Source organism: Heloderma suspectum, chromosome 13 (genome assembly GCF_057233095.1).
Source record: "Heloderma suspectum isolate Gila_16-S chromosome 13, 16-S_ref, whole genome shotgun sequence".
NCBI lineage: Eukaryota > Metazoa > Chordata > Lepidosauria > Squamata > Helodermatidae > Heloderma > Heloderma suspectum.
Window position 1 is genome coordinate 18,944,897 of NC_139470.1, and position 25,812 is coordinate 18,970,708.

At 45.3% G+C, this 25,812-nt stretch overlaps 2 pseudogenes and 3 gene segments (V, D, J or C); all 5 read right to left on the reverse strand.

Moving 5' to 3' along the window:
- Positions 1-117: 117 nt before the first annotated feature.
- On the reverse strand, positions 118-7,682 carry LOC146336145 (immunoglobulin lambda constant 6 pseudogene; annotated as a pseudogene). Its single transcript, XR_014785676.1, has 3 exons — positions 7,596-7,682; positions 5,898-5,952; positions 118-656 (listed from the first exon to the last, which is right to left on the reverse strand). The product of XR_014785676.1 is annotated as an immunoglobulin lambda constant 6 pseudogene (transcript).
- A 1,247-nt stretch (positions 7,683-8,929) lies between these two features.
- Positions 8,930-16,492, reverse strand: LOC146336146 (immunoglobulin lambda constant 6 pseudogene; annotated as a pseudogene). Its single transcript, XR_014785677.1, has 3 exons — positions 16,265-16,492; positions 14,708-14,762; positions 8,930-9,468 (listed from the first exon to the last, which is right to left on the reverse strand). The product of XR_014785677.1 is annotated as an immunoglobulin lambda constant 6 pseudogene (transcript).
- A 1,243-nt stretch (positions 16,493-17,735) lies between these two features.
- LOC146336147 (Ig lambda-1 chain C region-like) overlaps positions 17,736-25,812 on the reverse strand; it is a 123,053-nt gene continuing 114,976 nt past the window's right edge. Inside the window, 2 exon segments of the V gene segment in view lie at positions 17,736-18,274; positions 22,106-22,158. Coding sequence covers positions 17,955-18,274; positions 22,106-22,158 — 373 coding nt within the window.
- Positions 25,148-25,812, reverse strand: part of LOC146336148 (immunoglobulin lambda-1 light chain-like) — an 813,229-nt gene continuing 812,564 nt past the window's right edge. The window contains 1 exon segment of the V gene segment in view: positions 25,148-25,686. Within this exon segment, the coding sequence occupies positions 25,367-25,686 (320 nt within the window).
- The window catches only part of LOC146336149 (immunoglobulin lambda variable 5-37-like), a 116,064-nt gene continuing 115,405 nt past the window's right edge, over positions 25,154-25,812 (reverse strand). Inside the window, 1 exon segment of the V gene segment in view lies at positions 25,154-25,716. Within this exon segment, the coding sequence occupies positions 25,709-25,716 (8 nt within the window).

Consider the following 25,812-nt stretch of genomic DNA (forward strand, 5'->3'; position numbering starts at 1 on the left):
TTGCATGAGAGCTAACTGAACACTGTTTGAAGCAAGATGCTGGATTAGAAAGGCCCAGTTGGGTGTGATCCAGCAGGACTCTTCTTATGTTCTTAAGTACCTTGGTCAAGAAAGAGCCCCAGTGAAATATGTCAAATTTTATTACTCTGCTAATACTGGAAGCAAGCATACAAGGTGTGTGGGTCCGGGGAGTGGGGCAACATACAAGAGATATCGGTATTATTCAGTCAGACTAGCATTGGGAGGAAAGAAGAGAATGAATTTGTGCCCATGGAGGAAGGACACTTTCTTCCTGGTGGCTGGAGGGATACGGGCCACCCTTGAGTCACCCAATCTTTAAGAACACTCCATTCTGTTCACCGACTTTGTGATGCTCTTTCCTTCGTGCGTCACCTGGCAGCTGTACGTCTCATGGTCTGCCCAGCCTGCCTCAGTCAGGGTCAGGTAACTGCTGGCCATGTACTTGCCATCCTTTTTGGCGGGTTTGGTGGTCTCCACTCCCGAGGAGATCGCACTGCCATCAGCCTGCCAGCTGACTTCTATGGTACCCGGATAAAAGCCATCTATCAGACAGACCAAGGTGGCTGTCTTTTTGGCCTTGAGCTCTTCCTGGGATGGAGGGTAGAGTACCACGGAAGGCGAGGCTGTTGGCTGACCTGGAAGAGAGCAGAGATTTTCTTAAGTGCCTGAGCGAAACAGTAAAGTGCCTCTGCAGAATATTACAGACGCGTACATTGGCAAATCTGTATGACTTAACTCTGGATCTCACCCATGGATTTAACCCGGACATTGCCATGGACAGAACTTCTTACGTATGACCTTAAGCATCAGACAGACTTTCTACGTCAGGCTATTACACCAGCCCTGCGGGGGTATTTGAGATTTATGCAAGTGTGAACATTTGGAATTCAGCTGATGATTGAGGGTTTGGGCTATTTTTCTTCAGGGTTTCATCGTGGAACTAAGACAACATTTTCAATAGAATGTGCCTTGGCACGGTAACGTCTTCCGGCAAGTCCTCAAAACCAGCCTCCACTATTCTTCTTGCAGAAGTCTCTGTGAACTAGTGGGAACTTTTGGCTTTGCTGCCAATACAGTCCCAATTCTTGGAAAGTTCTTGGATCCAGTGTTTGTCATAATGAGAGCCAACCCAATGAAATCAATGGGTCTAAAGTGACTCATTAGCTGAAGTCCCATTCATTTCAAAGCAGGTTCTCTACGTATGATGTAATATGCATCCAAGCCATGGCATTTACACAGGCAGCCCTCCCAGGGGTATCTGTGCTGTATCCCTGACCCGCCTTGTCCCATGTTCATACATTCTTAGAATCATAGAATAGTAGGGTTGGAAGGGGCCTACAAGGCCCAATTAGAAAATTCCAATTAGAAAAGGTCTTTAGTCCATGTGAACAAATGTTAATTAATTCAGAAATACAGGGGCTCCTGGCAAGTAGGTTAGGCCCAAACATCTTTTATATTAGCTCTTGTGGCATTGGATATCTCAGCAATGAACTGGTAAATTAGATCGAGCATAAATTTGGGAGTGTGGTAGTGGCCCACCTCTACCTGAGAGGGTGACGGCATGTGTGGCCTGTACCATTTCAGAATGCAGGTGGGGCAGCACAGGGTGCAATGGTCCCCCACCCTCCAACACAAAGAAACGCCTCCATCTTAGATGTTCACCTCTCCGGGTGAAGGACAGGCTAGAGCTCTTCTCCCTGGCTTCTGTTTTTCTCTACACATGGCATTTCTGTTGTATGGAGGAGCATTGCACCATGTGAGCCCTGACACACAGTCCAAAACTGCTAAGAAGACACTGTCCAGCCCCCTCAGTGGGATGTCAGCCTTCATTTCACCAGAGAACCTGGCAATTCTAGGATGGATATGGATATGGAGGAGGGTCATTTAATCCCACCACTTAACCCTCACCCCAACCCTAATCCCAACCCTAATCCGAGATATAAAATATCTCAGTGCTCCAATTAACTCGAGGGTCATCTGCGCATATATCCCCACCCCATTTTGATTTTGTACATGTATTCTAGACAAGGTGGAGTAATGGTAAATGAGAAAGAGTTCAGTTGCAATCAGAAAAATAATCCAGGTGACATCGACACACTAACTGCTTCCAGGTCCAGAGGGACAGCGGTCAGCATTGGTGGCTCTAGGCCATGGTCACTTATGCCACAAGGAACCTGCTAGTCCTTAAGGTTCTGCAAGACTTCGTGGTAGATAATTGTGCGAATGCATCTTCAGGCGGATGGATACCTGCATACACAATCTTCTGAAGAAGGAAAAGAGCAGCGCAGAGGAATCTGACTTATGCATAGATCTTTGGTCTACGTGGTTCAGTATTCAGTGTTTGGCAGAGCCCCTCCACGTTTTCCGACAAGGGTCTTTCTCACCACAACATGGAGATGCCAAGCATTGAACTTGGGACCTTTTGCATGTACAGCTGATGCTCTACCACTGAGATACATCGTTTGCCAGATGCTCACCTTTGTAAATCTGCCCTCATTGTATTTCTGGAGGAAATTCAAAGCAGTTTTTTTTGTTTGTTTGTTTAAATTCAACGGTAGTTACACAAAGGAAAGTGAAGAACAACCCCGGAATACTAAATGTGCCAGAATGGTTGGCCATAATGTTAAAGAGATATTCTGTGGTATCGACAAGCCTGACATTCCAGTGGGAAACAAGCCCTACAACCATCAGAACTTCCTGATGATCATGTAAGGCAGCAACGCTCAACCTCTTTGTGCCATGCAGTCTCTCTCACCTCAGTAAGACCACATTACTAGGCTTTTCCTGAGGGGCCCGGATTCTGCGGACTTGCAGACCAGTTGTTTTACTCCCTGGATTTTTATGGAAACGTTGTCACAGAAAAATATGTAAAAGCATAATAAAAAACCCTGTCCAAAAATGTGCATTTTCCCCATAGGCTAAAGCATGAAAATGCCAGGGGGGGGGGGGATTTGCGCTTTTTTCCAAATGTGAATTCATGAATTCTTGAAAGTGCGAATTCCCACAAATGTGAATTTACGCAACTTTGTGAAACTTGAAAAAATCTGATTCTGTCAATGAAGAGACGATGGAATGAAAGGCACCTGTCAATCCATGAAATCTCCAATTGATGTATACTAGTGCAATGCAATAAATTTAACTGGAACCCCCAGAGGTAAAACCGACAGCATGCAGGAGACCTGGATGACTGGATGTCCCAGCATTATAAAACAAACAAACAAACAAACAAACAGCTGGGAGATCCAATTTTCCTGGGAAGAGCAGTACTGAAGGAAAAGATATTTAACGGTTCCTACCCCTGCTGCTTTCCTCAGCTATTCTGCCCTTACATCGCAATCCTATGCATGCACTGAGAAGTAAGTCCCTCTGAGTTCAATAGGATGTACTCCCAGCTAAGTGTTTATACAATTGCACCCTGAGTCCATTATTAGCTGCACTGGGGGAAAAAATGGGCATGATAGAGACAGGGGATTATTTTTCTCAGCGGGGCTAATACAACATTTGGGGTAGAAAAGACCTCCTTGATGAGAAGCACGGTCTGGTGCCCACAAAAGCTGATCTACCATCAAATCAAACAAAAACATCAGGAGATGCAGTTTCCTGCATCAGATGTATCCTGGCCCTGTGATGCCTGGTGGATTGCAGCTTTCTGCTACCATTCTTGGAACACTCATTCCAAATGTCATTCAGAAAGTTGACCTCAAATTTATGTATTTATATATTAACTGCATTTATATCCTGCTTCCCCCCCCCCACTCTTGCAAGGAACCCAAGGCAGCTTGCATTATCATCCTCCACTCCATTTTATCCTCACAACAACAACCCTATGAGGTAGGCTGGGCTGTGAGTCGGTGACTGGCCCAATGTCACCCAGGGAGCTTCCTTGGCCGAATGGGGACTAGAACCCAGATCTCCCGGCTCCCAGTTCAACACTCGCGACACTACACCACACTGGCTCTCCAACTACACCACACACTTGCATTTCACAAAGACCTGTGTCTACCAAAATAAACATGGAACCTCTTGGTTTTAGAAAAAAATAGAGAGAGAGCCTGTTGCTCTGGATTGCCCACCTATCAAACAATGTATCACTTGAATAGACCTTGTTCCATTATTCTAGCAGGAAGCACAATTACGAAATCACAATATTAGAAGGCGCCATTAAAAAAAATCCCAGGTCCATAAGTTGTGTTGACTGTGTGAAGACGCCAAAACGTGAATGTATTTGTGAGCTACATTTTCTATCGTCCTATAAAATTATTTCAGAATTTGAGTTTGGAGATGTTCAAACAATGCTACATTGAATTACACAGCAAGAAAAAATATCTTTTTTTCCATCAATAAACTCTCTAATATCCCCTGAGGAGAGGGAAGAGACATGTAAGGTGGCATTGGAACACCCTGCTCCAGCTATGATAAACGTTTCGGTTGATCATCCCAGATTAAGCAACAGAACCCCCAAGGTCAACTTGAAGGAAGAGAAAGAAAAGAGGGCAAAAATGATGAAATGTTACACAATGTTCACAGAGAAGAAAAGGGACACAATAAATTCAGTGACTTACCAGTGACAGTCAGCCAGGTTCCACTTCCGAAGATAAACCACAGTGACACACAGCTGTACAAAAACCTGCCCCACTTCACATCAGAGACCAGTTATCCACACTTATCCCACATGGAAACAGAGCGACAACCCCTGTTGCTCCCTTTAGGATGAAGCATTTCCCATTTCCACAGAAACTGTAGGCAAGGGAGTATTTTTGGAAGAATACAGTTACTGCAGTCTAGTTCATCTTTGGGCAAAGAAGGGGAAGGTTCTTTTGGTGATCTATAAGCATCTCAGTTCTTTACCGTGATCCTATGCGCCATGGTCCATTTCCAAATGGAGGAAGTATGGCAGAAGAGATCCCTTTTTTCATTATAGCGTGAGCTACATAGGAGAGGGAGTGAAATGGTGGCAATGGTTCATCCAGTCTAGTAGAAGATGGATATGTCTCTGAGCAGAGAAGTCATAGGTGATGTGGTAGACAGAGAAGCCTTTGTCTATGCTCAGATAATTTCTGATAATGTAAACCCACTGCACCAGACTGTTCCCTTGACTGTAAATATGAGCTTCCCTGAGTAGCTGTTGGTATGTCTCAAACGTTAGAGAATTCAGTGCTAATTGACTTAAGAAATGAACTGCTTGCTTGGATGTGGTGGGATAGCAATGAAATTGCCTGACAACGGGATTCACGGTGAAATCTAGGCTTCCAGAAATGCATTGTTCTGTACTGGCGTGGACGATGGTCATGTTGTTAAGAATGGTGCCGAATGAATGTTAACTATGCAGATGCTGCTTGGGAAATGTTTCCTTCATCTGAAGACCTTCTCTGACCCTGGTCATAGCAAGGGGTGGGCAATCCTGGCCTCCGGATGATTTGACCTACCACTCTCATCAGCCCAATTTCATAGAATCATAGAATAGTAGGGTTGGAGGGGCCTACAAGGCCATCGAGACCAACCCCCTGCTCAATGCAGGAATCCAGAGCATCCCTGACTGACAGCTGTCCAGCCTCGTCTTGAATGCCTCCAGTGTGGGAGAGCCCACTACCTCCCTAGGTCATTGGTTCCATTGTCTTCCATATGTATGTATGTGTGTGTGTATGTATGTATGTATTACATGCATATCCCTCCTTTTTCCACTTTAAGGAACCCAAGAGACACAGAACATGGCATTTCAACACCCTGCTATGGCTACGGTGAAAAGTTCAGTGGATTCGTCAACAGAAATGCTGAGGTCAATTCAAAGGCAGAGAAAGGAAAGACGGCAAAAATGATGGAAATGTAAAAATCTTGTGACAGAGAAGGAAAAGGACGTGAACAAATGAGTGACTTACCAGTGACAGTCAGATGGGTTCCTGCTCCAAACACCCCCCACAGTGACACACCACTCTACAAAAACCTGCCCCACATCACAGCATAGAATGGACCCACACTTCATGTAGATACGGGAATGGTCATTCAGTAATTTGACCTCAATTCACATGGTAATAAATCTGCAATGACCAAATAGAATTTGGGAACTCCTGCTGTTTTTCATTTTAGTAGGTCAGGAGCTGGATTCTTTGCATTGCCAACTTATCAAACAGCACGCCACTTTAATAGGCACTTTTATGTTATTACAGTTAGGGTGTCCCATAATGGAAACACACCATTACACGTTCTGAACAAAAACAAATCCAGTCCTCTGCGTGAAGCCAAGTTGACTATGCAGACATACCTGGCTCAGCGCGAATTCCCTTCTCTGATACCTTTGAATCTACCAATGTAGCCACAAAAGAGATTCTTCAAACAATGTCACATTAAGTTAGAGACAGAAAAGGGATGTTTTCTTTTATAAGTATGTTTTCCAATGTCCTTGGAGAAGGGGGATGTAAAACGGGATTTTCCGCCTTACTCTTGCATGGATTGAAATTCAGTTCGTATTAAAGGAGCATCCTATATGGAGTGAGGGAAACCCTGAGGTGAAGGCAGAGATGGAAAAGAATGGGGAAATGACGGGAATGTTAAAATATTGTCATAGGGAAGGAAAGGAACATGAGAAGTTTAGTGACTTACCAGTGACAGTCAGTTGGGTTCCTCCACCGAAGACAGGCCACAGTGACTCACAGCTGTACAAAAACCACAGTGTCTTCACAGCAGAAAATGCTCATTGACACCTGTCAGAGAAAGATCGGCGATACCCATTCCGTATGGGAATAGAGTGGGATAGCAGGCAACCACTGTTGGTTTCCTTAAGATGACACACTTCCCATTGCCAAATACTCTGTAGTGAACGGTCTCTTTTGCAAGAGAAACCATGTCCTTATCTGGTTAATGTCTGGGCAGAGCAGAGGAAGGTCCTTTTGGCTTTCTCCATAAGTCTCCCAGGTCTTTCAAGTCACTGGACTGTCTATGGTCCATTTCTAAATGGAGGAAGCAGTACAGAAGATCTCCCCTTTTCATGATAGCTTGAGCCATATAGGAGGCACACAGAAGGGGTGCTAATGGCTTCTCCCGTCCTGTAGATGCAGAATGCATTTCTCAGAAGAGGTTTTAGAGCAGACATTGTAGGCAATGAGGCTTTGTCCATGCTCAGTTTCTTATAAATTAAACTCAATGCACTGAACTGTTCCTTTGAGTGTCAATCTGAACTTCCCTGGTCAGCTGGTGGTATGTCTCCACTGCTAGAAAAATCCCCTGTGATTGATTAAGAATTTCACACTTGGGTTGCATGAGGAAGTCTAACAGTGAATTTCGTTTCACATGGAATTCATGGTGAAGTACATGGTTCCACAAAGGCCTAGGCCTTGGACAATGTCTATGTTTGAACGAGCTGAAAATGTTACCCATGGAATGCTGACTATGTAATACTGTCTGGAAACGGTTCCCTTCGTATGGAGAGCTGTCCCTACTTTGGCCAAGGCAAGGGTGGCCCATCTGGTGCCATCCTGATGTTTTGACCTGCCACCCTCCTCAGCCCTAGGCAGTCCAGCCAGTGCAGAGGGATCAGAAGCGGTGTGGCCAAAATATCTGGAGGGTCACATGTTGCCCACCTGTGCGTAGCTCTGTCCACTATTGATGGGGATAGCTTCCACGTGAGGGTTGGCCAGTGGCTCCAAGATACTGTATGGCACTGACATAATGAGAACCCTTCCACGCTAGACTCCAGAAAGAGTTGCTGGCCACCGCTCCATTACACAACCATACTGGGCATTAGTCGTCACATGGAGTGGCCTGCTTGTAACGACTGGAAGCCTGTGCTCTGATCTGACGTGGGGTACGTTCAGTCAGGGCAAGATCATACGCAACTGGAAGTGTCTTGGTGATGTTCCCTCTTCCACACTTGTTGTCATGAATGACCTCTACCATTTGCCATGTGGACAGATTTATTTTTGGCCATAGAGTGTAACCCTCATACTATGGTGTGGTGTGATATGATGGAATAGGATAGGCACTGTGGACACTACTCAGGTTTCCTTGATTTGAGGGTGAGAAGTGGTAGGAAGTGAGTGAGTGAGTGAGTGAGTGAGCAAAGAAACGTTCAACTTAACATCAGGAGCTCAGCCATTCTGAAGTTTGCTTATCTGTTTGTTTTGCTCATCTGCTTGTTGCACTTATGTTCCAGGAAGAAACGGGGGAAGCAAGGATGGTTCCCCAGCAACCAGACATGCTGCTTCCCCTAGTTTCCTGTTTCCACGTACACGTTGGCCTCATGTGGGAATGGAATCAGAATCGAGACACCAGTGGCTAGCGCCTAAACCCTTGTAGTGGGAGAACATCAGGATTATGTGTCGGTGACAGATGTATTCACATATGGGTCAGATTTGGATTGGGATTTGCCAACCAGTCGAGCTTAATTTCCATAGATGGCTATGGTGTCATGGTTGTAGGCTTCCCAGAAACATTGATGGCTGGTCCCTGTGAGAAAGTGGACATTGGACTAAGGGGACATTTGGTCTGATCCAGTTGGCCGCAACTTACATTCATAGATAACCACTGGAGCGGAATTTCCTACATTGCTCTCCAGCCGTGTTGTAGACTTCCTGAAAGCATTCGTGGCCGGTCCCTGAGATCCCTGAGATCTCGAGTCTGCCTTCTCCACTACGCAGGACAATTGATAGACCCAAGGATCATGCAAGTATCTGTGTGACCGAGTACATGCAGTGAATTCAATTCAGCACACCCATTTCAACCCAGTGAAAAATCTAGATTCAGCGGATCTCATTGAGAACCAAGGGGGTCACCTAATGACTTGCACAGCTCAACCATCTTGCATGAGAGCTAACTGAACACTGTTTGAAGCAAGATGCTGGATTAGAAAGGCCCAGTTGGGTGTGATCCAGCAGGACTCTTCTTATGTTCTTAAGTACCTTGGTCAAGAAAGAGCCCCAGTGAAATATGTCAAATTTTATTACTCTGCTAATACTGGAAGCAAGCATACAAGGTGTGTGGGTCCGGGGAGTGGGGCAACATACAAGAGATATCGGTATTATTCAGTCAGACTAGCATTGGGAGGAAAGAAGAGAATGAATTTGTGCCCATGGAGGAAGGACACTTTCTTCCTGGTGGCTGGAGGGATACGGGCCACCCTTGAGTCACCCAATCTTTAAGAACACTCCATTCTGTTCACCGACTTTGTGATGCTCTTTCCTTCGTGCGTCACCTGGCAGCTGTACGTCTCATGGTCTGCCCAGCCTGCCTCAGTCAGGGTCAGGTAACTGCTGGCCATGTACTTGCCATCCTTTTTGGCGGGTTTGGTGGTCTCCACTCCCGAGGAGATCGCACTGCCATCAGCCTGCCAGCTGACTTCTATGGTACCCGGATAAAAGCCATCTATCAGACAGACCAAGGTGGCTGTCTTTTTGGCCTTGAGCTCTTCCTGGGATGGAGGGTAGAGTACCACGGAAGGCGAGGCTGTTGGCTGACCTGGAAGAGAGCAGAGATTTTCTTAAGTGCCTGAGCGAAACAGTAAAGTGCCTCTGCAGAATATTACAGACGCGTACATTGGCAAATCTGTATGACTTAACTCTGGATCTCACCCATGGATTTAACCCGGACATTGCCATGGACAGAACTTCTTACGTATGACCTTAAGCATCAGACAGACTTTCTACGTCAGGCTATTACACCAGCCCTGCGGGGGTATTTGAGATTTATGCAAGTGTGAACATTTGGAATTCAGCTGATGATTGAGGGTTTGGGCTATTTTTCTTCAGGGTTTCATCGTGGAACTAAGACAACATTTTCAATAGAATGTGCCTTGGCACGGTAACGTCTTCCGGCAAGTCCTCAAAACCAGCCTCCACTATTCTTCTTGCAGAAGTCTCTGTGAACTAGTGGGAACTTTTGGCTTTGCTGCCAATACAGTCCCAATTCTTGGAAAGTTCTTGGATCCAGTGTTTGTCATAATGAGAGCCAACCCAATGAAATCAATGGGTCTAAAGTGACTCATTAGCTGAAGTCCCATTCATTTCAAAGCAGGTTCTCTACGTATGATGTAATATGCATCCAAGCCATGGCATTTACACAGGCAGCCCTCCCAGGGGTATCTGTGCTGTATCCCTGACCCGCCTTGTCCCATGTTCATACATTCTTAGAATCATAGAATAGTAGGGTTGGAAGGGGCCTACAAGGCCCAATTAGAAAATTCCAATTAGAAAAGGTCTTTAGTCCATGTGAACAAATGTTAATTAATTCAGAAATACAGGGGCTCCTGGCAAGTAGGTTAGGCCCAAACATCTTTTATATTAGCTCTTGTGGCATTGGATATCTCAGCAATGAACTGGTAAATTAGATCGAGCATAAATTTGGGAGTGTGGTAGTGGCCCACCTCTACCTGAGAGGGTGACGGCATGTGTGGCCTGTACCATTTCAGAATGCAGGTGGGGCAGCACAGGGTGCAATGGTCCCCCACCCTCCAACACAAAGAAACGCCTCCATCTTAGATGTTCACCTCTCCGGGTGAAGGACAGGCTAGAGCTCTTCTCCCTGGCTTCTGTTTTTCTCTACACATGGCATTTCTGTTGTATGGAGGAGCATTGCACCATGTGAGCCCTGACACACAGTCCAAAACTGCTAAGAAGACACTGTCCAGCCCCCTCAGTGGGATGTCAGCCTTCATTTCACCAGAGAACCTGGCAATTCTAGGATGGATATGGATATGGAGGAGGGTCATTTAATCCCACCACTTAACCCTCACCCCAACCCTAATCCCAACCCTAATCCGAGATATAAAATATCTCAGTGCTCCAATTAACTCGAGGGTCATCTGCGCATATATCCCCACCCCATTTTGATTTTGTACATGTATTCTAGACAAGGTGGAGTAATGGTAAATGAGAAAGAGTTCAGTTGCAATCAGAAAAATAATCCAGGTGACATCGACACACTAACTGCTTCCAGGTCCAGAGGGACAGCGGTCAGCATTGGTGGCTCTAGGCCATGGTCACTTATGCCACAAGGAACCTGCTAGTCCTTAAGGTTCTGCAAGACTTCGTGGTAGATAATTGTGCGAATGCATCTTCAGGCGGATGGATACCTGCATACACAATCTTCTGAAGAAGGAAAAGAGCAGCGCAGAGGAATCTGACTTATGCATAGATCTTTGGTCTACGTGGTTCAGTATTCAGTGTTTGGCAGAGCCCCTCCACGTTTTCCGACAAGGGTCTTTCTCACCACAACATGGAGATGCCAAGCATTGAACTTGGGACCTTTTGCATGTACAGCTGATGCTCTACCACTGAGATACATCGTTTGCCAGATGCTCACCTTTGTAAATCTGCCCTCATTGTATTTCTGGAGGAAATTCAAAGCAGTTTTTTTTGTTTGTTTGTTTAAATTCAACGGTAGTTACACAAAGGAAAGTGAAGAACAACCCCGGAATACTAAATGTGCCAGAATGGTTGGCCATAATGTTAAAGAGATATTCTGTGGTATCGACAAGCCTGACATTCCAGTGGGAAACAAGCCCTACAACCATCAGAACTTCCTGATGATCATGTAAGGCAGCAACGCTCAACCTCTTTGTGCCATGCAGTCTCTCTCACCTCAGTAAGACCACATTACTAGGCTTTTCCTGAGGGGCCCGGATTCTGCGGACTTGCAGACCAGTTGTTTTACTCCCTGGATTTTTATGGAAACGTTGTCACAGAAAAATATGTAAAAGCATAATAAAAAACCCTGTCCAAAAATGTGCATTTTCCCCATAGGCTAAAGCATGAAAATGCCAGGGGGGGGGGGATTTGCGCTTTTTTCCAAATGTGAATTCATGAATTCTTGAAAGTGCGAATTCCCACAAATGTGAATTTACGCAACTTTGTGAAACTTGAAAAAATCTGATTCTGTCAATGAAGAGACGATGGAATGAAAGGCACCTGTCAATCCATGAAATCTCCAATTGATGTATACTAGTGCAATGCAATAAATTTAACTGGAACCCCCAGAGGTAAAACCGACAGCATGCAGGAGACCTGGATGACTGGATGTCCCAGCATTATAAAACAAACAAACAAACAAACAAACAGCTGGGAGATCCAATTTTCCTGGGAAGAGCAGTACTGAAGGAAAAGATATTTAACGGTTCCTACCCCTGCTGCTTTCCTCAGCTATTCTGCCCTTACATCGCAATCCTATGCATGCACTGAGAAGTAAGTCCCTCTGAGTTCAATAGGATGTACTCCCAGCTAAGTGTTTATACAATTGCACCCTGAGTCCATTATTAGCTGCACTGGGGGAAAAAATGGGCATGATAGAGACAGGGGATTATTTTTCTCAGCGGGGCTAATACAACATTTGGGGTAGAAAAGACCTCCTTGATGAGAAGCACGGTCTGGTGCCCACAAAAGCTGATCTACCATCAAATCAAACAAAAACATCAGGAGATGCAGTTTCCTGCATCAGATGTATCCTGGCCCTGTGATGCCTGGTGGATTGCAGCTTTCTGCTACCATTCTTGGAACACTCATTCCAAATGTCATTCAGAAAGTTGACCTCAAATTTATGTATTTATATATTAACTGCATTTATATCCTGCTTCCCCCCCCCACTCTTGCAAGGAACCCAAGGCAGCTTGCATTATCATCCTCCACTCCATTTTATCCTCACAACAACAACCCTATGAGGTAGGCTGGGCTGTGAGTCGGTGACTGGCCCAATGTCACCCAGGGAGCTTCCTTGGCCGAATGGGGACTAGAACCCAGATCTCCCGGCTCCCAGTTCAACACTCGCGACACTACACCACACTGGCTCTCCAACTACACCACACACTTGCATTTCACAAAGACCTGTGTCTACCAAAATAAACATGGAACCTCTTGGTTTTAGAAAAAAATAGAGAGAGAGCCTGTTGCTCTGGATTGCCCACCTATCAAACAATGTATCACTTGAATAGACCTTGTTCCATTATTCTAGCAGGAAGCACAATTACGAAATCACAATATTAGAAGGCGCCATTAAAAAAAATCCCAGGTCCATAAGTTGTGTTGACTGTGTGAAGACGCCAAAACGTGAATGTATTTGTGAGCTACATTTTCTATCGTCCTATAAAATTATTTCAGAATTTGAGTTTGGAGATGTTCAAACAATGCTACATTGAATTACACAGCAAGAAAAAATATCTTTTTTTCCATCAATAAACTCTCTAATATCCCCTGAGGAGAGGGAAGAGACATGTAAGGTGGCATTGGAACACCCTGCTCCAGCTATGATAAACGTTTCGGTTGATCATCCCAGATTAAGCAACAGAACCCCCAAGGTCAACTTGAAGGAAGAGAAAGAAAAGAGGGCAAAAATGATGAAATGTTACACAATGTTCACAGAGAAGAAAAGGGACACAATAAATTCAGTGACTTACCAGTGACAGTCAGCCAGGTTCCACTTCCGAAGATAAACCACAGTGACACACAGCTGTACAAAAACCTGCCCCACTTCACATCAGAGACCAGTTATCCACACTTATCCCACATGGAAACAGAGCGACAACCCCTGTTGCTCCCTTTAGGATGAAGCATTTCCCATTTCCACAGAAACTGTAGGCAAGGGAGTATTTTTGGAAGAATACAGTTACTGCAGTCTAGTTCATCTTTGGGCAAAGAAGGGGAAGGTTCTTTTGGTGATCTATAAGCATCTCAGTTCTTTACCGTGATCCTATGCGCCATGGTCCATTTCCAAATGGAGGAAGTATGGCAGAAGAGATCCCTTTTTTCATTATAGCGTGAGCTACATAGGAGAGGGAGTGAAATGGTGGCAATGGTTCATCCAGTCTAGTAGAAGATGGATATGTCTCTGAGCAGAGAAGTCATAGGTGATGTGGTAGACAGAGAAGCCTTTGTCTATGCTCAGATAATTTCTGATAATGTAAACCCACTGCACCAGACTGTTCCCTTGACTGTAAATATGAGCTTCCCTGAGTAGCTGTTGGTATGTCTCAAACGTTAGAGAATTCAGTGCTAATTGACTTAAGAAATGAACTGCTTGCTTGGATGTGGTGGGATAGCAATGAAATTGCCTGACAACGGGATTCACGGTGAAATCTAGGCTTCCAGAAATGCATTGTTCTGTACTGGCGTGGACGATGGTCATGTTGTTAAGAATGGTGCCGAATGAATGTTAACTATGCAGATGCTGCTTGGGAAATGTTTCCTTCATCTGAAGACCTTCTCTGACCCTGGTCATAGCAAGGGGTGGGCAATCCTGGCCTCCGGATGATTTGACCTACCACTCTCATCAGCCCAATTTCATAGAATCATAGAATAGTAGGGTTGGAGGGGCCTACAAGGCCATCGAGACCAACCCCCTGCTCAATGCAGGAATCCAGAGCATCCCTGACTGACAGCTGTCCAGCCTCGTCTTGAATGCCTCCAGTGTGGGAGAGCCCACTACCTCCCTAGGTCATTGGTTCCATTGTCTTCCATATGTATGTATGTGTGTGTGTATGTATGTATGTATTACATGCATATCCCTCCTTTTTCCACTTTAAGGAACCCAAGAGACACAGAACATGGCATTTCAACACCCTGCTATGGCTACGGTGAAAAGTTCAGTGGATTCGTCAACAGAAATGCTGAGGTCAATTCAAAGGCAGAGAAAGGAAAGACGGCAAAAATGATGGAAATGTAAAAATCTTGTGACAGAGAAGGAAAAGGACGTGAACAAATGAGTGACTTACCAGTGACAGTCAGATGGGTTCCTGCTCCAAACACCCCCCACAGTGACACACCACTCTACAAAAACCTGCCCCACATCACAGCATAGAATGGACCCACACTTCATGTAGATACGGGAATGGTCATTCAGTAATTTGACCTCAATTCACATGGTAATAAATCTGCAATGACCAAATAGAATTTGGGAACTCCTGCTGTTTTTCATTTTAGTAGGTCAGGAGCTGGATTCTTTGCATTGCCAACTTATCAAACAGCACGCCACTTTAATAGGCACTTTTATGTTATTACAGTTAGGGTGTCCCATAATGGAAACACACCATTACACGTTCTGAACAAAAACAAATCCAGTCCTCTGCGTGAAGCCAAGTTGACTATGCAGACATACCTGGCTCAGCGCGAATTCCCTTCTCTGATACCTTTGAATCTACCAATGTAGCCACAAAAGAGATTCTTCAAACAATGTCACATTAAGTTAGAGACAGAAAAGGGATGTTTTCTTTTATAAGTATGTTTTCCAATGTCCTTGGAGAAGGGGGATGTAAAACGGGATTTTCCGCCTTACTCTTGCATGGATTGAAATTCAGTTCGTATTAAAGGAGCATCCTATATGGAGTGAGGGAAACCCTGAGGTGAAGGCAGAGATGGAAAAGAATGGGGAAATGACGGGAATGTTAAAATATTGTCATAGGGAAGGAAAGGAACATGAGAAGTTTAGTGACTTACCAGTGACAGTCAGTTGGGTTCCTCCACCGAAGACAGGCCACAGTGACTCACAGCTGTACAAAAACCACAGTGTCTTCACAGCAGAAAATGCTCATTGACACCTGTCAGAGAAAGATCGGCGATACCCATTCCGTATGGGAATAGAGTGGGATAGCAGGCAACCACTGTTGGTTTCCTTAAGATGACACACTTCCCATTGCCAAATACTCTGTAGTGAACGGTCTCTTTTGCAAGAGAAACCATGTCCTTATCTGGTTAATGTCTGGGCAGAGCAGAGGAAGGTCCTTTTGGCTTTCTCCATAAGTCTCCCAGGTCTTTCAAGTCACTGGACTGTCTATGGTCCATTTCTAAATGGAGGAAGCAGTACAGAAGATCTCCCCTTTTCATGATAGCTTGAGCCATATAGGAGGCACACAGAAGGGGTGCTAATGGCTTCTCCCGTCCTGTAGATGCAGAATGCATTTCTCAGAAGAGGTTTTAGAGCAGACATTGTAGGCAATGAGGCTTTGTCCATGCTCAGTTTCTTATAAATTAAACTCAATGCACTGAACTGTTCCTTTGAGTGTCAATCTGAACTTCCCTGGTCAGCTGGTGGTATGTCTCCACTGCTAGAAAAATCCCCTGTGATTGATTAAGAATTTCACACTTGGGTTGCATGAGGAAGTCTAACAGTGAATTTCGTTTCACATGGAATTCATGGTGAAGTACATGGTTCCACAAAGGCCTAGGCCTTGGACAATGTCTATGTTTGAACGAGCTGAAAATGTTACCCATGGAATGCTGACTATGTAATACTGTCTGGAAACGGTTCCCTTCGTATGGAGAGCTGTCCCTACTTTGGCCAAGGCAAGGGTGGCCCATCTGGTGCCATCCTGATGTTTTGACCTGCCACCCTCCTCAGCCCTAGGCAGTCCAGCCAGTGCAGAGGGATCAGAAGCGGTGTGGCCAAAACCTCTGGAGGGCCACATGTTGCCCACTTGTGCGTAGCTCTGTCCACTATTGATGGGGATAGCTTCCACGTGAGGGTTGGCCAGTGGCTCCAAGATACTGTATGGCACTGACATAATGAGAACCCTTCCACGCTAGGCTCCAGAAAGAGTTGCTGGCCACCTCTCCATTACACAACCATACTGGGCATTAGTCGTCACATGGAGTGGCCTGCTTGTAACGACTGGAAGCCTGTGCTCTGATCTGACGTGGGGTACGTTCAGTCAGGGCAAGATCATACGCAACTGGAAGTGTCTTGGTGATGTTCCCTCTTCCACACTTGTTGTCATGAATGACCTCTACCATTTGCCATGTGGACAGATTTATTTTTGGCCATAGAGTGCAACCCTCATACTATGGTGTGGTGTGATATGATGGAATAGGATAGGCACTGTGGACACTACTCAGGTTTCCCTGATTTGGGGGTGAGAAGTGGTAGGAAGTGAGTGAGTGAGTGAGTGAGCAAAGAAACGTTCAACTTAACATCAGGAGCTCAGCCATTCTGAAGTTTGCTTATCTGTTTGTTTTGCTCATCTGCTTGTTGCACTTATGTTCCAGGAAGAAACGGGGGAAGCAAGGATGGTTCCCCAGCAACCAGACATGCTGCTTCCCCTAGTTTCCTGTTTCCACGTACACGTTGGCCTCATGTGGGAATGGAATCAGAATCGAGACACCAGTGGCTAGCGCCTAAACCCTTGTAGTGGGAGAACATCAGGATTATGTGTCGGTGACAGATGTATTCACATATGGGTCAGATTTGGATTGGGATTTGCCAACCAGTCGAGCTTAATTTCCATAGATGGCTATGGTGTCATGGTTGTAGGCTTCCCAGAAACATTGATGGCTGGTCCCTGTGAGAAAGTGGACATTGGACTAAGGGGACATTTGGTCTGATCCAGTTGGCCGCAACTTACATTCATAGATGACCACTGGAGCGGAATTTCCTACATTGCTCTCCAGCCGTGTTGTAGACTTCCTGAAAGCATTCGTGGCCGGTCCCTGAGATCCCTGAGATCTCGAGTCTGCCTTCTCCACTACGCAGGACAATTGATAGACCCAAGGATCATGCAAGTATCTGTGTGACCGAGTACATGCAGTGAATTCAATTCAGCACACCCATTTCAACCCAGTGAAAAATCTAGATTCAGCGGATCTCATTGAGAACCAAGGGGGTCACCTAATGACTTGCACAGCTCAACCATCTTGCATGAGAGCTAACTGAACACTGTTTGAAGCAAGATGCTGGATTAGAAAGGCCCAGTTGGGTGTGATCCAGCAGGACTCTTCTTATGTTCTTAAGTACCTTGGTCAAGAAAGAGCCCCAGTGAAATATGTCAAATTTTATTACTCTGCTAATACTGGAAGCAAGCATACAAGGTGTGTGGGTCCAGGGAGTGGGGCAACATACAAGAGATATCGGTATTATTCAGTCAGACTAGCATTGGGAGGAAAGAAGAGAATGAATTTGTGCCCATGGAGGAAGGACACTTTCTTCCTGGTGGCTGGAGGGATACGGGCCACCCTTGAGTCACCCAATCTTTAAGAACACTCCATTCTGTTCACCGACTTTGTGATGCTCTTTCCTTCGTGCGTCACCTGGCAGCTGTACGTCTCATGGTCTGCCCAGCCTGCCTCAGTCAGGGTCAGGTAACTGCTGGCCATGTACTTGCCATCCTTTTTGGCGGGTTTGGTGGTCTCCACTCCCGAGGAGATTGCACTGCCATCAGCCTGCCAGCTGAGTTCTATGGTACCCGGATAAAAGCCATCTATCAGACAGACCAAGGTGGCTTTCTGTTTGGTCTTGAGCTCTTCCTGGGATGGAGGGAAGAGGAGCACAGAAGGCGAGACTGTTGGCTGACCTGGAAGAGAGGGGAAACCTTGTTCAAAGTCTATATGGCAAATGAAAGACCTGATACTGCACTGATGAAAGACCTGATGCTGCACTGATGAAATGCTGTCCATGAAATCCTATCATTACAATCAGATCCTAAGAATTTCTGCCATGGATATAACCCCTCAACAGGACCGTTTTTGTCAGCAAAATATCAGAAGACAGGCTGTTACATCAGCGATGCAGGGACAGTAAAGGTCTGATGTAGACCGATATGACGCTGTAGGAAAGTTTAGCATGGAGGTTTTGAAGGAAGTTGAGTACTATCTCCCTTCAGGTTCTCATTCTGAAAAGAAAACAGAGGACTCGATAGCAGGGGTGGGCAGAAGGTAGATCTTCAGATGTTTAGGACTTCAACTGCCAGAAGACCCTGCCACATTTTCTTAAGTGGCTAGGTGAAATGGTAACATTTATCTGCAGGATATGAATGACTGGTACATTGGCAAATTCCTAGGAGTAACTCTGGATCTTACCCATGGATTTCACTCAGCCATTCCTCTGGACAGAACTTCTGACGTATGTCCTTCAGTGTCAGCCAAACCTCACAAGATGGGCTGATCGCAAACATTAGCCCTGCTAGGACTTTACAGATTTGTGCACGAAAAAATATGAACATGCATGAAATCTTGGAAGTGGGGCATTGAGTTCAACGTTTGGGCTATTTTCCTGCAGGATTTCACCCTGGAACGTAAACCAAATAGAACATGCTCTGACGTGGTAACATCTTCCAAGGCATCCTCAAACCTCACTGCTGTTTCTAGATGGAGTCCACCAAAGATTCCTCTTTGTGAAGCTGCTACGAAATACTGGGTAGTTTTGGCCCTGCTAACAATACCCTTGAGTTCTTTGAACTGGCTCAGATCCAGTTTTTGTCATACGTAGAGCCATAATCGATGAGTCACGTTAGACCCACTGATTTCACTGGCTCTTCCTGAAGTATGATGTCATATGGATCCAACCCATGGAGTGGGATCCACAGGAATCCCATCCACAAGCCGCTATCCTCTATTTGTCACCCACCTTGTCCACTGTCTATGCATTATGAGATTAGGACATTTGTATATACCAAAGGTTATTTAGCAGTTCAGAAACACAGGGCTTCCTGTAAAAAAACCGTAGACCCAAACATTTCTTAAAGCATTAATTGCCATGACAGAGGCTTTTTCCGCCATGAAAGTACCCAACCCACTCATAAGTAGAGTCTTCATGTTGGAGTGATGCATTGGCCTCCTTCTCACGGAAGGTGGTGAACGTGCCTCTCCTCTCTGCACCATTTCTGAGTACAGGTGGGAAAGCACAGGGTGCAAAGTTTCAGTCCACACCCAATCAGTTCTCTCCATATCAGAAGCTCATACACCAGGAGGAAGGCTAGAGCTCTGCTCCCTGGCTTCAAAGACTTTCTGTAGAGGGAATTTGTTTTCTGTGTGGGAACATTCCATCATGTGACCCCCCGCATACAGCGAAAACACAGTGAAATTATTTCCATGGGAAGTCCACCTTCATTTCACCAGAAAATCTGAGAAATCTAGTATGGATGTGTACAACAGGGGGGGGGGTCATTTAATCCCACCACTTCACCCTAACCACAACCGTAGCCCTCACCCCAAACCTGACCCTAATCCTAATCCAAGGTATGACATATTTAAGTGCCCCAGTTAACTCTGGACTTGTTCATATCCAGCTGCTTCCCCATTTGAATTGAGAAAGTGTTCAGGTGCAATCAGGGAACAACAACGCCCATGGAACAACATCACAGAAATTGCCTCCAGTTCCAGAGGCAAACAAGCCACTTGTTTGAGTGGTGAAGCAAAACGTCCAGAGCATCTTGTGACACTGTGAAGACTAACAGGTTTACTGTGGAGCTGGCATTAGCAGTCCATGGTCACGTATTCCAGATCAAACCTGCCAGTCTTTAAGGTGCCATAGACACTTTACTAGTTCATCGCATTGATAGATGGCCTGGCAAACAACCATTTGGAGAAGAACAGTATCAGTTCAGAGGAAGTGGTGTGACACAAACCCAGACCTTTCGTCCATCTAACTCATGTCTACTGAAATGGTCAGTGGCTGCCCAGTGTACTGGACAGGACGTTTTCCCAGCCATATGCAGAGATGCCAAGGCCTGAACCTGGAAGATTAGGCATGGAAAGGAGGAGCTCTACCCTTGAGCTACATCCCTTTCTTCATAGTCCCCTTTTGCATCAGTCCTGCTCTTAATTCTGGAGAAAATGCATACCAGAACCTGTCTGTCTGTCTGTCTGTCTGTCTGTCTGTCTGTCTGTCTGTCTGTCTCCATCCATCCGTCCATCCATCCATCTTTCATCTATCTATCATCACTAGCTCTACCTATCTATCATTCATATATCTCTATCTCTATCTCTATCTCTATCTCTATCTCTATCTCTATCTCTATCCCTATCTATCTATATCTACACACACACAAACACACACACAAACACACACACACACACACATAAAAAGAACAACCATGTGATGGACAGATACAATACGGAAGGAAGTCTCCCTAGGTCCAGAGCTTTGTTTCAAATAAACTAACTGGAATCAACATAGAAGGATGCCATCTGAAATTTATGTTTCCAAAGAAGTCTGGTAGATTTCAATGAGACCACGTCTAGGTAAAACAGAGATGAGGAAGAGACATATGTTTGAATGTCCACTGAATGTCCCATTTTTAAAAATTGAGTCAGCCGGAGTGGGCTCCAGTTTTCATGCCAGGAGCAGTTTTGAGGGAGCAGATGTTGTATCCTTTTTCCCATTGCTATTTTCCTATCTCTTCTGTCCTTATATTGTAATCCTCCGCATAACTACTGAGAGGAACCTCTCACTGAATTAAACAGGACTGAATCCCAGGTCACTGTGCATATTATTTCCAAATTACTCTATTCTTCGCTGCACTGGAGAAGAAAATGCTCTTATGATAGAAGTACTGCATTTTTCCACAGTGGGTGGTAATAGATAGTTTGTGTTTAGGGGATAGAAATCCACCTGACCCAATGTTTGGATCGAAAGAGGAGCCAGATAAGGCTGATTTCTAATCCAATCAATTCCAATAAAAATATCAAGAGATGCAGTTCCAGCTCTCCTGCATTAGGTCTGTCTTCTGCCTGTGATACATGGCGGATGGCAGGTTTCTGGTGCAATGGTCAGAACATTCACTCCTAATGTTGTTCTGCAAGATCACCTCAAACTGCATTTTCATAGATCTGTGTTGGGCAAAAAACATTTGAACTTCTTCATGTTTTGATAGGAAAGGGGGAGCAGCTTGCTCTCAATTGGCAACTTAGCTAGCAACATTTCACTTTAATAGACTCTCTTATGCTATTCTAGTGGGAAGCCCAAATACAGAATTAAAAAAATCAGAATTTCCCAAAACATTCCAATCTACCTCCATCCATGACCGGAAGCCAGGTTTAATACCTGGAGTCACCCCACTTTGATTCCATTTCTGTTCTGTGGTTTGTATCCACCAGTATATGGATGTCAGAGTTGGAGTTTAGCCACAAAAGGGACATTCAAATAATGTCACCTGAAGTTAAACCAAGAGAAAGACTTCTTTCCCCCATTAATACGATTTCTAATATCCTCAAAGGAGAGGGAAGAGACACAGAACATGGCATTTCAACACCCTGCTATGGCTATGGTGAAAAGTTCAGTGGATTCGTCAACAGAAATGCTGAGGTCAATTCAAAGGCAGAGAAAGGAAAGACGGCAAAAATGATGGAAATGTAAAAATCTTGTGACAGAGAAGGAAAAGGACGTGAACAAATGAGTGACTTACCGGTAACAGTCAAATGGGTTCCTGCTCCAAACACCCACCACAGTGACACACCACTGTACAAAAACCTGCCCCACATCACAGCATAGAATGGACCCACACTTCATGTAGATACGGGAATGGTCATTCAGTAATTTGACCTCAATTCACATGGTAATAAATCTGCAATGACCAAATAGAATTTGGGAACTCCTGCTGCTTTTCATTTTAGTAGGTCAGGAGCTGGGTTCTTTGCATTGCCAACTTATCAAACAGCACGCCACTTTAATAGGCACTTTTATGTTATTACAGTTAGGGTGTCCCATAATGGAAACACACCATTACACGTTCTGAACAAAAACAAATCCAGTCCTCTGCGTGAAGCCAAGTTGACTATGCAGACATACCTGGCTCAGCGCGAATTCCCTTCTCTGATACCTTTGAATCTACCAATGTAGCCACAAAAGAGATTCTTCAAACAATGTCACATTAAGTTAGAGACAGAAAAGGGATGTTTTCTTTTATAAGTATGTTTTCCAATGTCCTTGGAGAAGGGGGATGTAAAACGGGATTTTCCGCCTTACTCTTGCATGGATTGAAATTCAGTTCGTATTAAAGGAGCATCCTATATGGAGTGAGGGAAACCCTGAGGTGAAGGCAGAGATGGAAAAGAATGGGGAAATGATGGGAATGTTAAAATATTGTCATAGGGAAGGAAAGGAACATGAGAAGTTTAGTGACTTACCAGTGACAGTCAGTTGGGTTCCTCCACCGAAGACAGCCCACAGTGACTCAGAGCTGTACAAAAACCACAGTGTCTTCACAGCAGAAAATGCTCATTGACACCTGTCAGAGAAAGATCAGCGATACCCATTCCGTATGGGAATAGAGTGGGAAAGCAGACAACCACTGTTGGTTTCCTTAAGATGACACACTTCCCATTGCCAAATACTCTGTAGTGAACGGTCTCTTTTGCAAGAGAAACAATGCCCTTATCTGGTTAATTTCTGGGCAGAGCAGAGGAAGGTCCTCTTGGCTTTCTCCATAAGTCTCCCAGGTCTTTCAAGTCATTGGACTGTCTATGGTCCATTTCTAGATGGAGGAAGCAATACAGAAGATCTCCCCTTTTCATGATAGCTTGAGCCATATAGGAGGCACACAGACGGGGTGCTAATGGCTTCTCCCGTCCTGTAGATGCAGAATGCGTTTCTCAGAAGAGGTTTTAGAGCAGACATTGTAGGCAATGAGGCTTTGTCCATGCTCAGTTTCTTATAAATTAAACTCAATGCACTGAACTGTTCCTTTGAGTGTCAATCTGAACTTCCCTGGTCAGCTGGTGGTATGTCTCCACTGCTAGAAAAATCCCCTGTGATTGATTAAGAATTTCACACTTGTGTTGCATGAGGAGGTCTAACAGTGAATTTCGTTTCACATGGAATTCATGGTGAAGTACATGGTTCCACAAAGGCCTAGGCCTTGGACAATGTCTATGTTTGAACGAGCTGAAAATGTTACCCATGGAATGCTGACTATGTAATACTGTCTGGAAACGGTTCCCTTCGTATGGAGAGCTGTCCCTACTTTGGCCAAGGCAAGGGTGGCCCATCTGGTGCCATCCTGATGTTTTGACTTGCCACCCTCCTCAGCCCTAGGCATTCCAGCCAGTGGAGAGGGATCAGAAGCGGTGTGGCCAAAATCTCTGGAGGGCCACATGTTGCCCACCTGTGCGTAGCTCCGTCCACTATTGATGGGGATAGCTTCCACATGAGGGTTGGCCAGTGGCTCCAAGATACTGTATGGCACTGACATAATGAGAACCCTTCCAGGCTAGGCTCCAGAAAGAGTTGCTGGCCACCGCTCCATTACACAACCATACTGGGCATTAGTCGTCACATGGAGTGGCCTGCTTGTAACGACTGGAAGCCTGTGCTCTGATCTGACGTGGGGTACGTTCAGTCAGGGCAAGATCATACGCAACTGGAAGTGTCTTGGTGATGTTCCCTCTTCCACACTTGTTGTCATGAATGACCTCTACCATTTGCCATGTGGACAGATTTATTTTTGGCCATAGAGTGCAACCCTCATACTATGGTGTGGTGTGATATGATGGAATAGGATAGGCACTGTGGACACTACTCAGGTTTCCTTGATTTAAGGGTGAGAAGTGGTAGGAAGTGAGTGAGTGCGTGAGTGAGTGAGTGAGCAAAGAAATGTTCAACTTAACAACAGGAGCTATGCTATTCTGAAGTTTGCTTATCTGTTTGTTTTGCTCATCTGCTTGTTGCACTTATGTTCCAGGAAGAAATGGGGGAAGCAAGGATGGTTCCCCAGCAACCAGACATGCTGCTTCCCCTAGTTTCCTGTTTCCACGTACACGTTGGCCTCATGTGGGAATGGAATCAGAATTGAGACACCAGTGGCTAGCGCCTAAACCCTAAACCCTAAAGTGGGAGAACATCAGGATTATGTGTCGGTGACAGATGTATTCACATATGGGTCAGATTTGGATTGGGATTTGCCAACCAGTCGAGCTTAATGTCCATAGATGGCTATGGTGTCATGGTTGTAGGCTTCCCAGAAACATTGATGGCTGGTCCCTGTGAGAAAGTGGACATTGGACTAAGGGAACATTTGGTCTGATCCAGTTGGCCGCAACTTACATTCATAGATAACCACTGGAGCGGAATTTCCTACATTGCTCTCCAGCCGTTTTGTAGACTTCCTGAAAGCATTCGTGGCCGGTCCCTGAGATCCCTGAGATCTCGAGTCTGCCTTCGCCACTACGCAGGACAATTGATAGACCCAAGAATCATGCAAGTATCTGTGTGACCAAGTACATGCAGTGAATTCAGTTAGCACACCCATTTCAACCTAGTGAAAAATCTAGATTCAGCGGATCTCTATTGAGAACCAAGGGGGTCACCTAATAACTTGCACAGCTCAACCATCTTGCACGAGAGCTAACTGAACACTGTTTGAAGCAAGATGCTGGATTAGAAAGGCCCAGTTGGGTGTGATCCAGCAGGACTCTTCTTATGTTCTTAAGTACCTTGGTCAAGAAAGAGCCCCAGTGAAATATGTCAAATTTTATTACTCTGCTAATACTGGAAGCAAGCATACAAGGTGTGTGGGTCCGGGGAGTGGGGCAACATACAAGAGATATCGGTATTATTCAGTCAGACTAGCATTGGGAGGAAAGAAGAGAATGAATTTGTGCCCATGGAGGAAGGACACTTTCTTCCTGGTGGCTGGAGGGATACGGGCCACCCTTGAGTCACCCAATCTTTAAGAACACTCCATTCTGTTCACCGACTTTGTGATGCTCTTTCCTTCGTGCGTCACCTGGCAGCTGTACGTCTCATGGTCTGCCCAGCCTGCCTCAGTCAGGGTCAGGTAACTGCTGGCCATGTATTTGCCATCCTTTTTGGCGGGTTTGGTGGTCTCCACTCCCGAGGAGATCGCACTGCCATCAGCCTGCCAGCTGACTTCTATGGTACCCGGATAAAAGCCATCTATCAGACAGACCAAGGTGGCTGTCTTTTTGGCCTTGAGCTCTTCCTGGGATGGAGGGTAGAGAACCATGGAAGGCGAGGCTGTTGGCTGACCTGGAAGAGAGCAGAGATTTTCTTAAGTGCCTGAGCAAAACAGTAAAGTGCCTTTGCAGAATATTACAGATGCGTACATTGGCAAATCTGTATGACTTAACTCTGGATCTCACCCATGGATTTAAC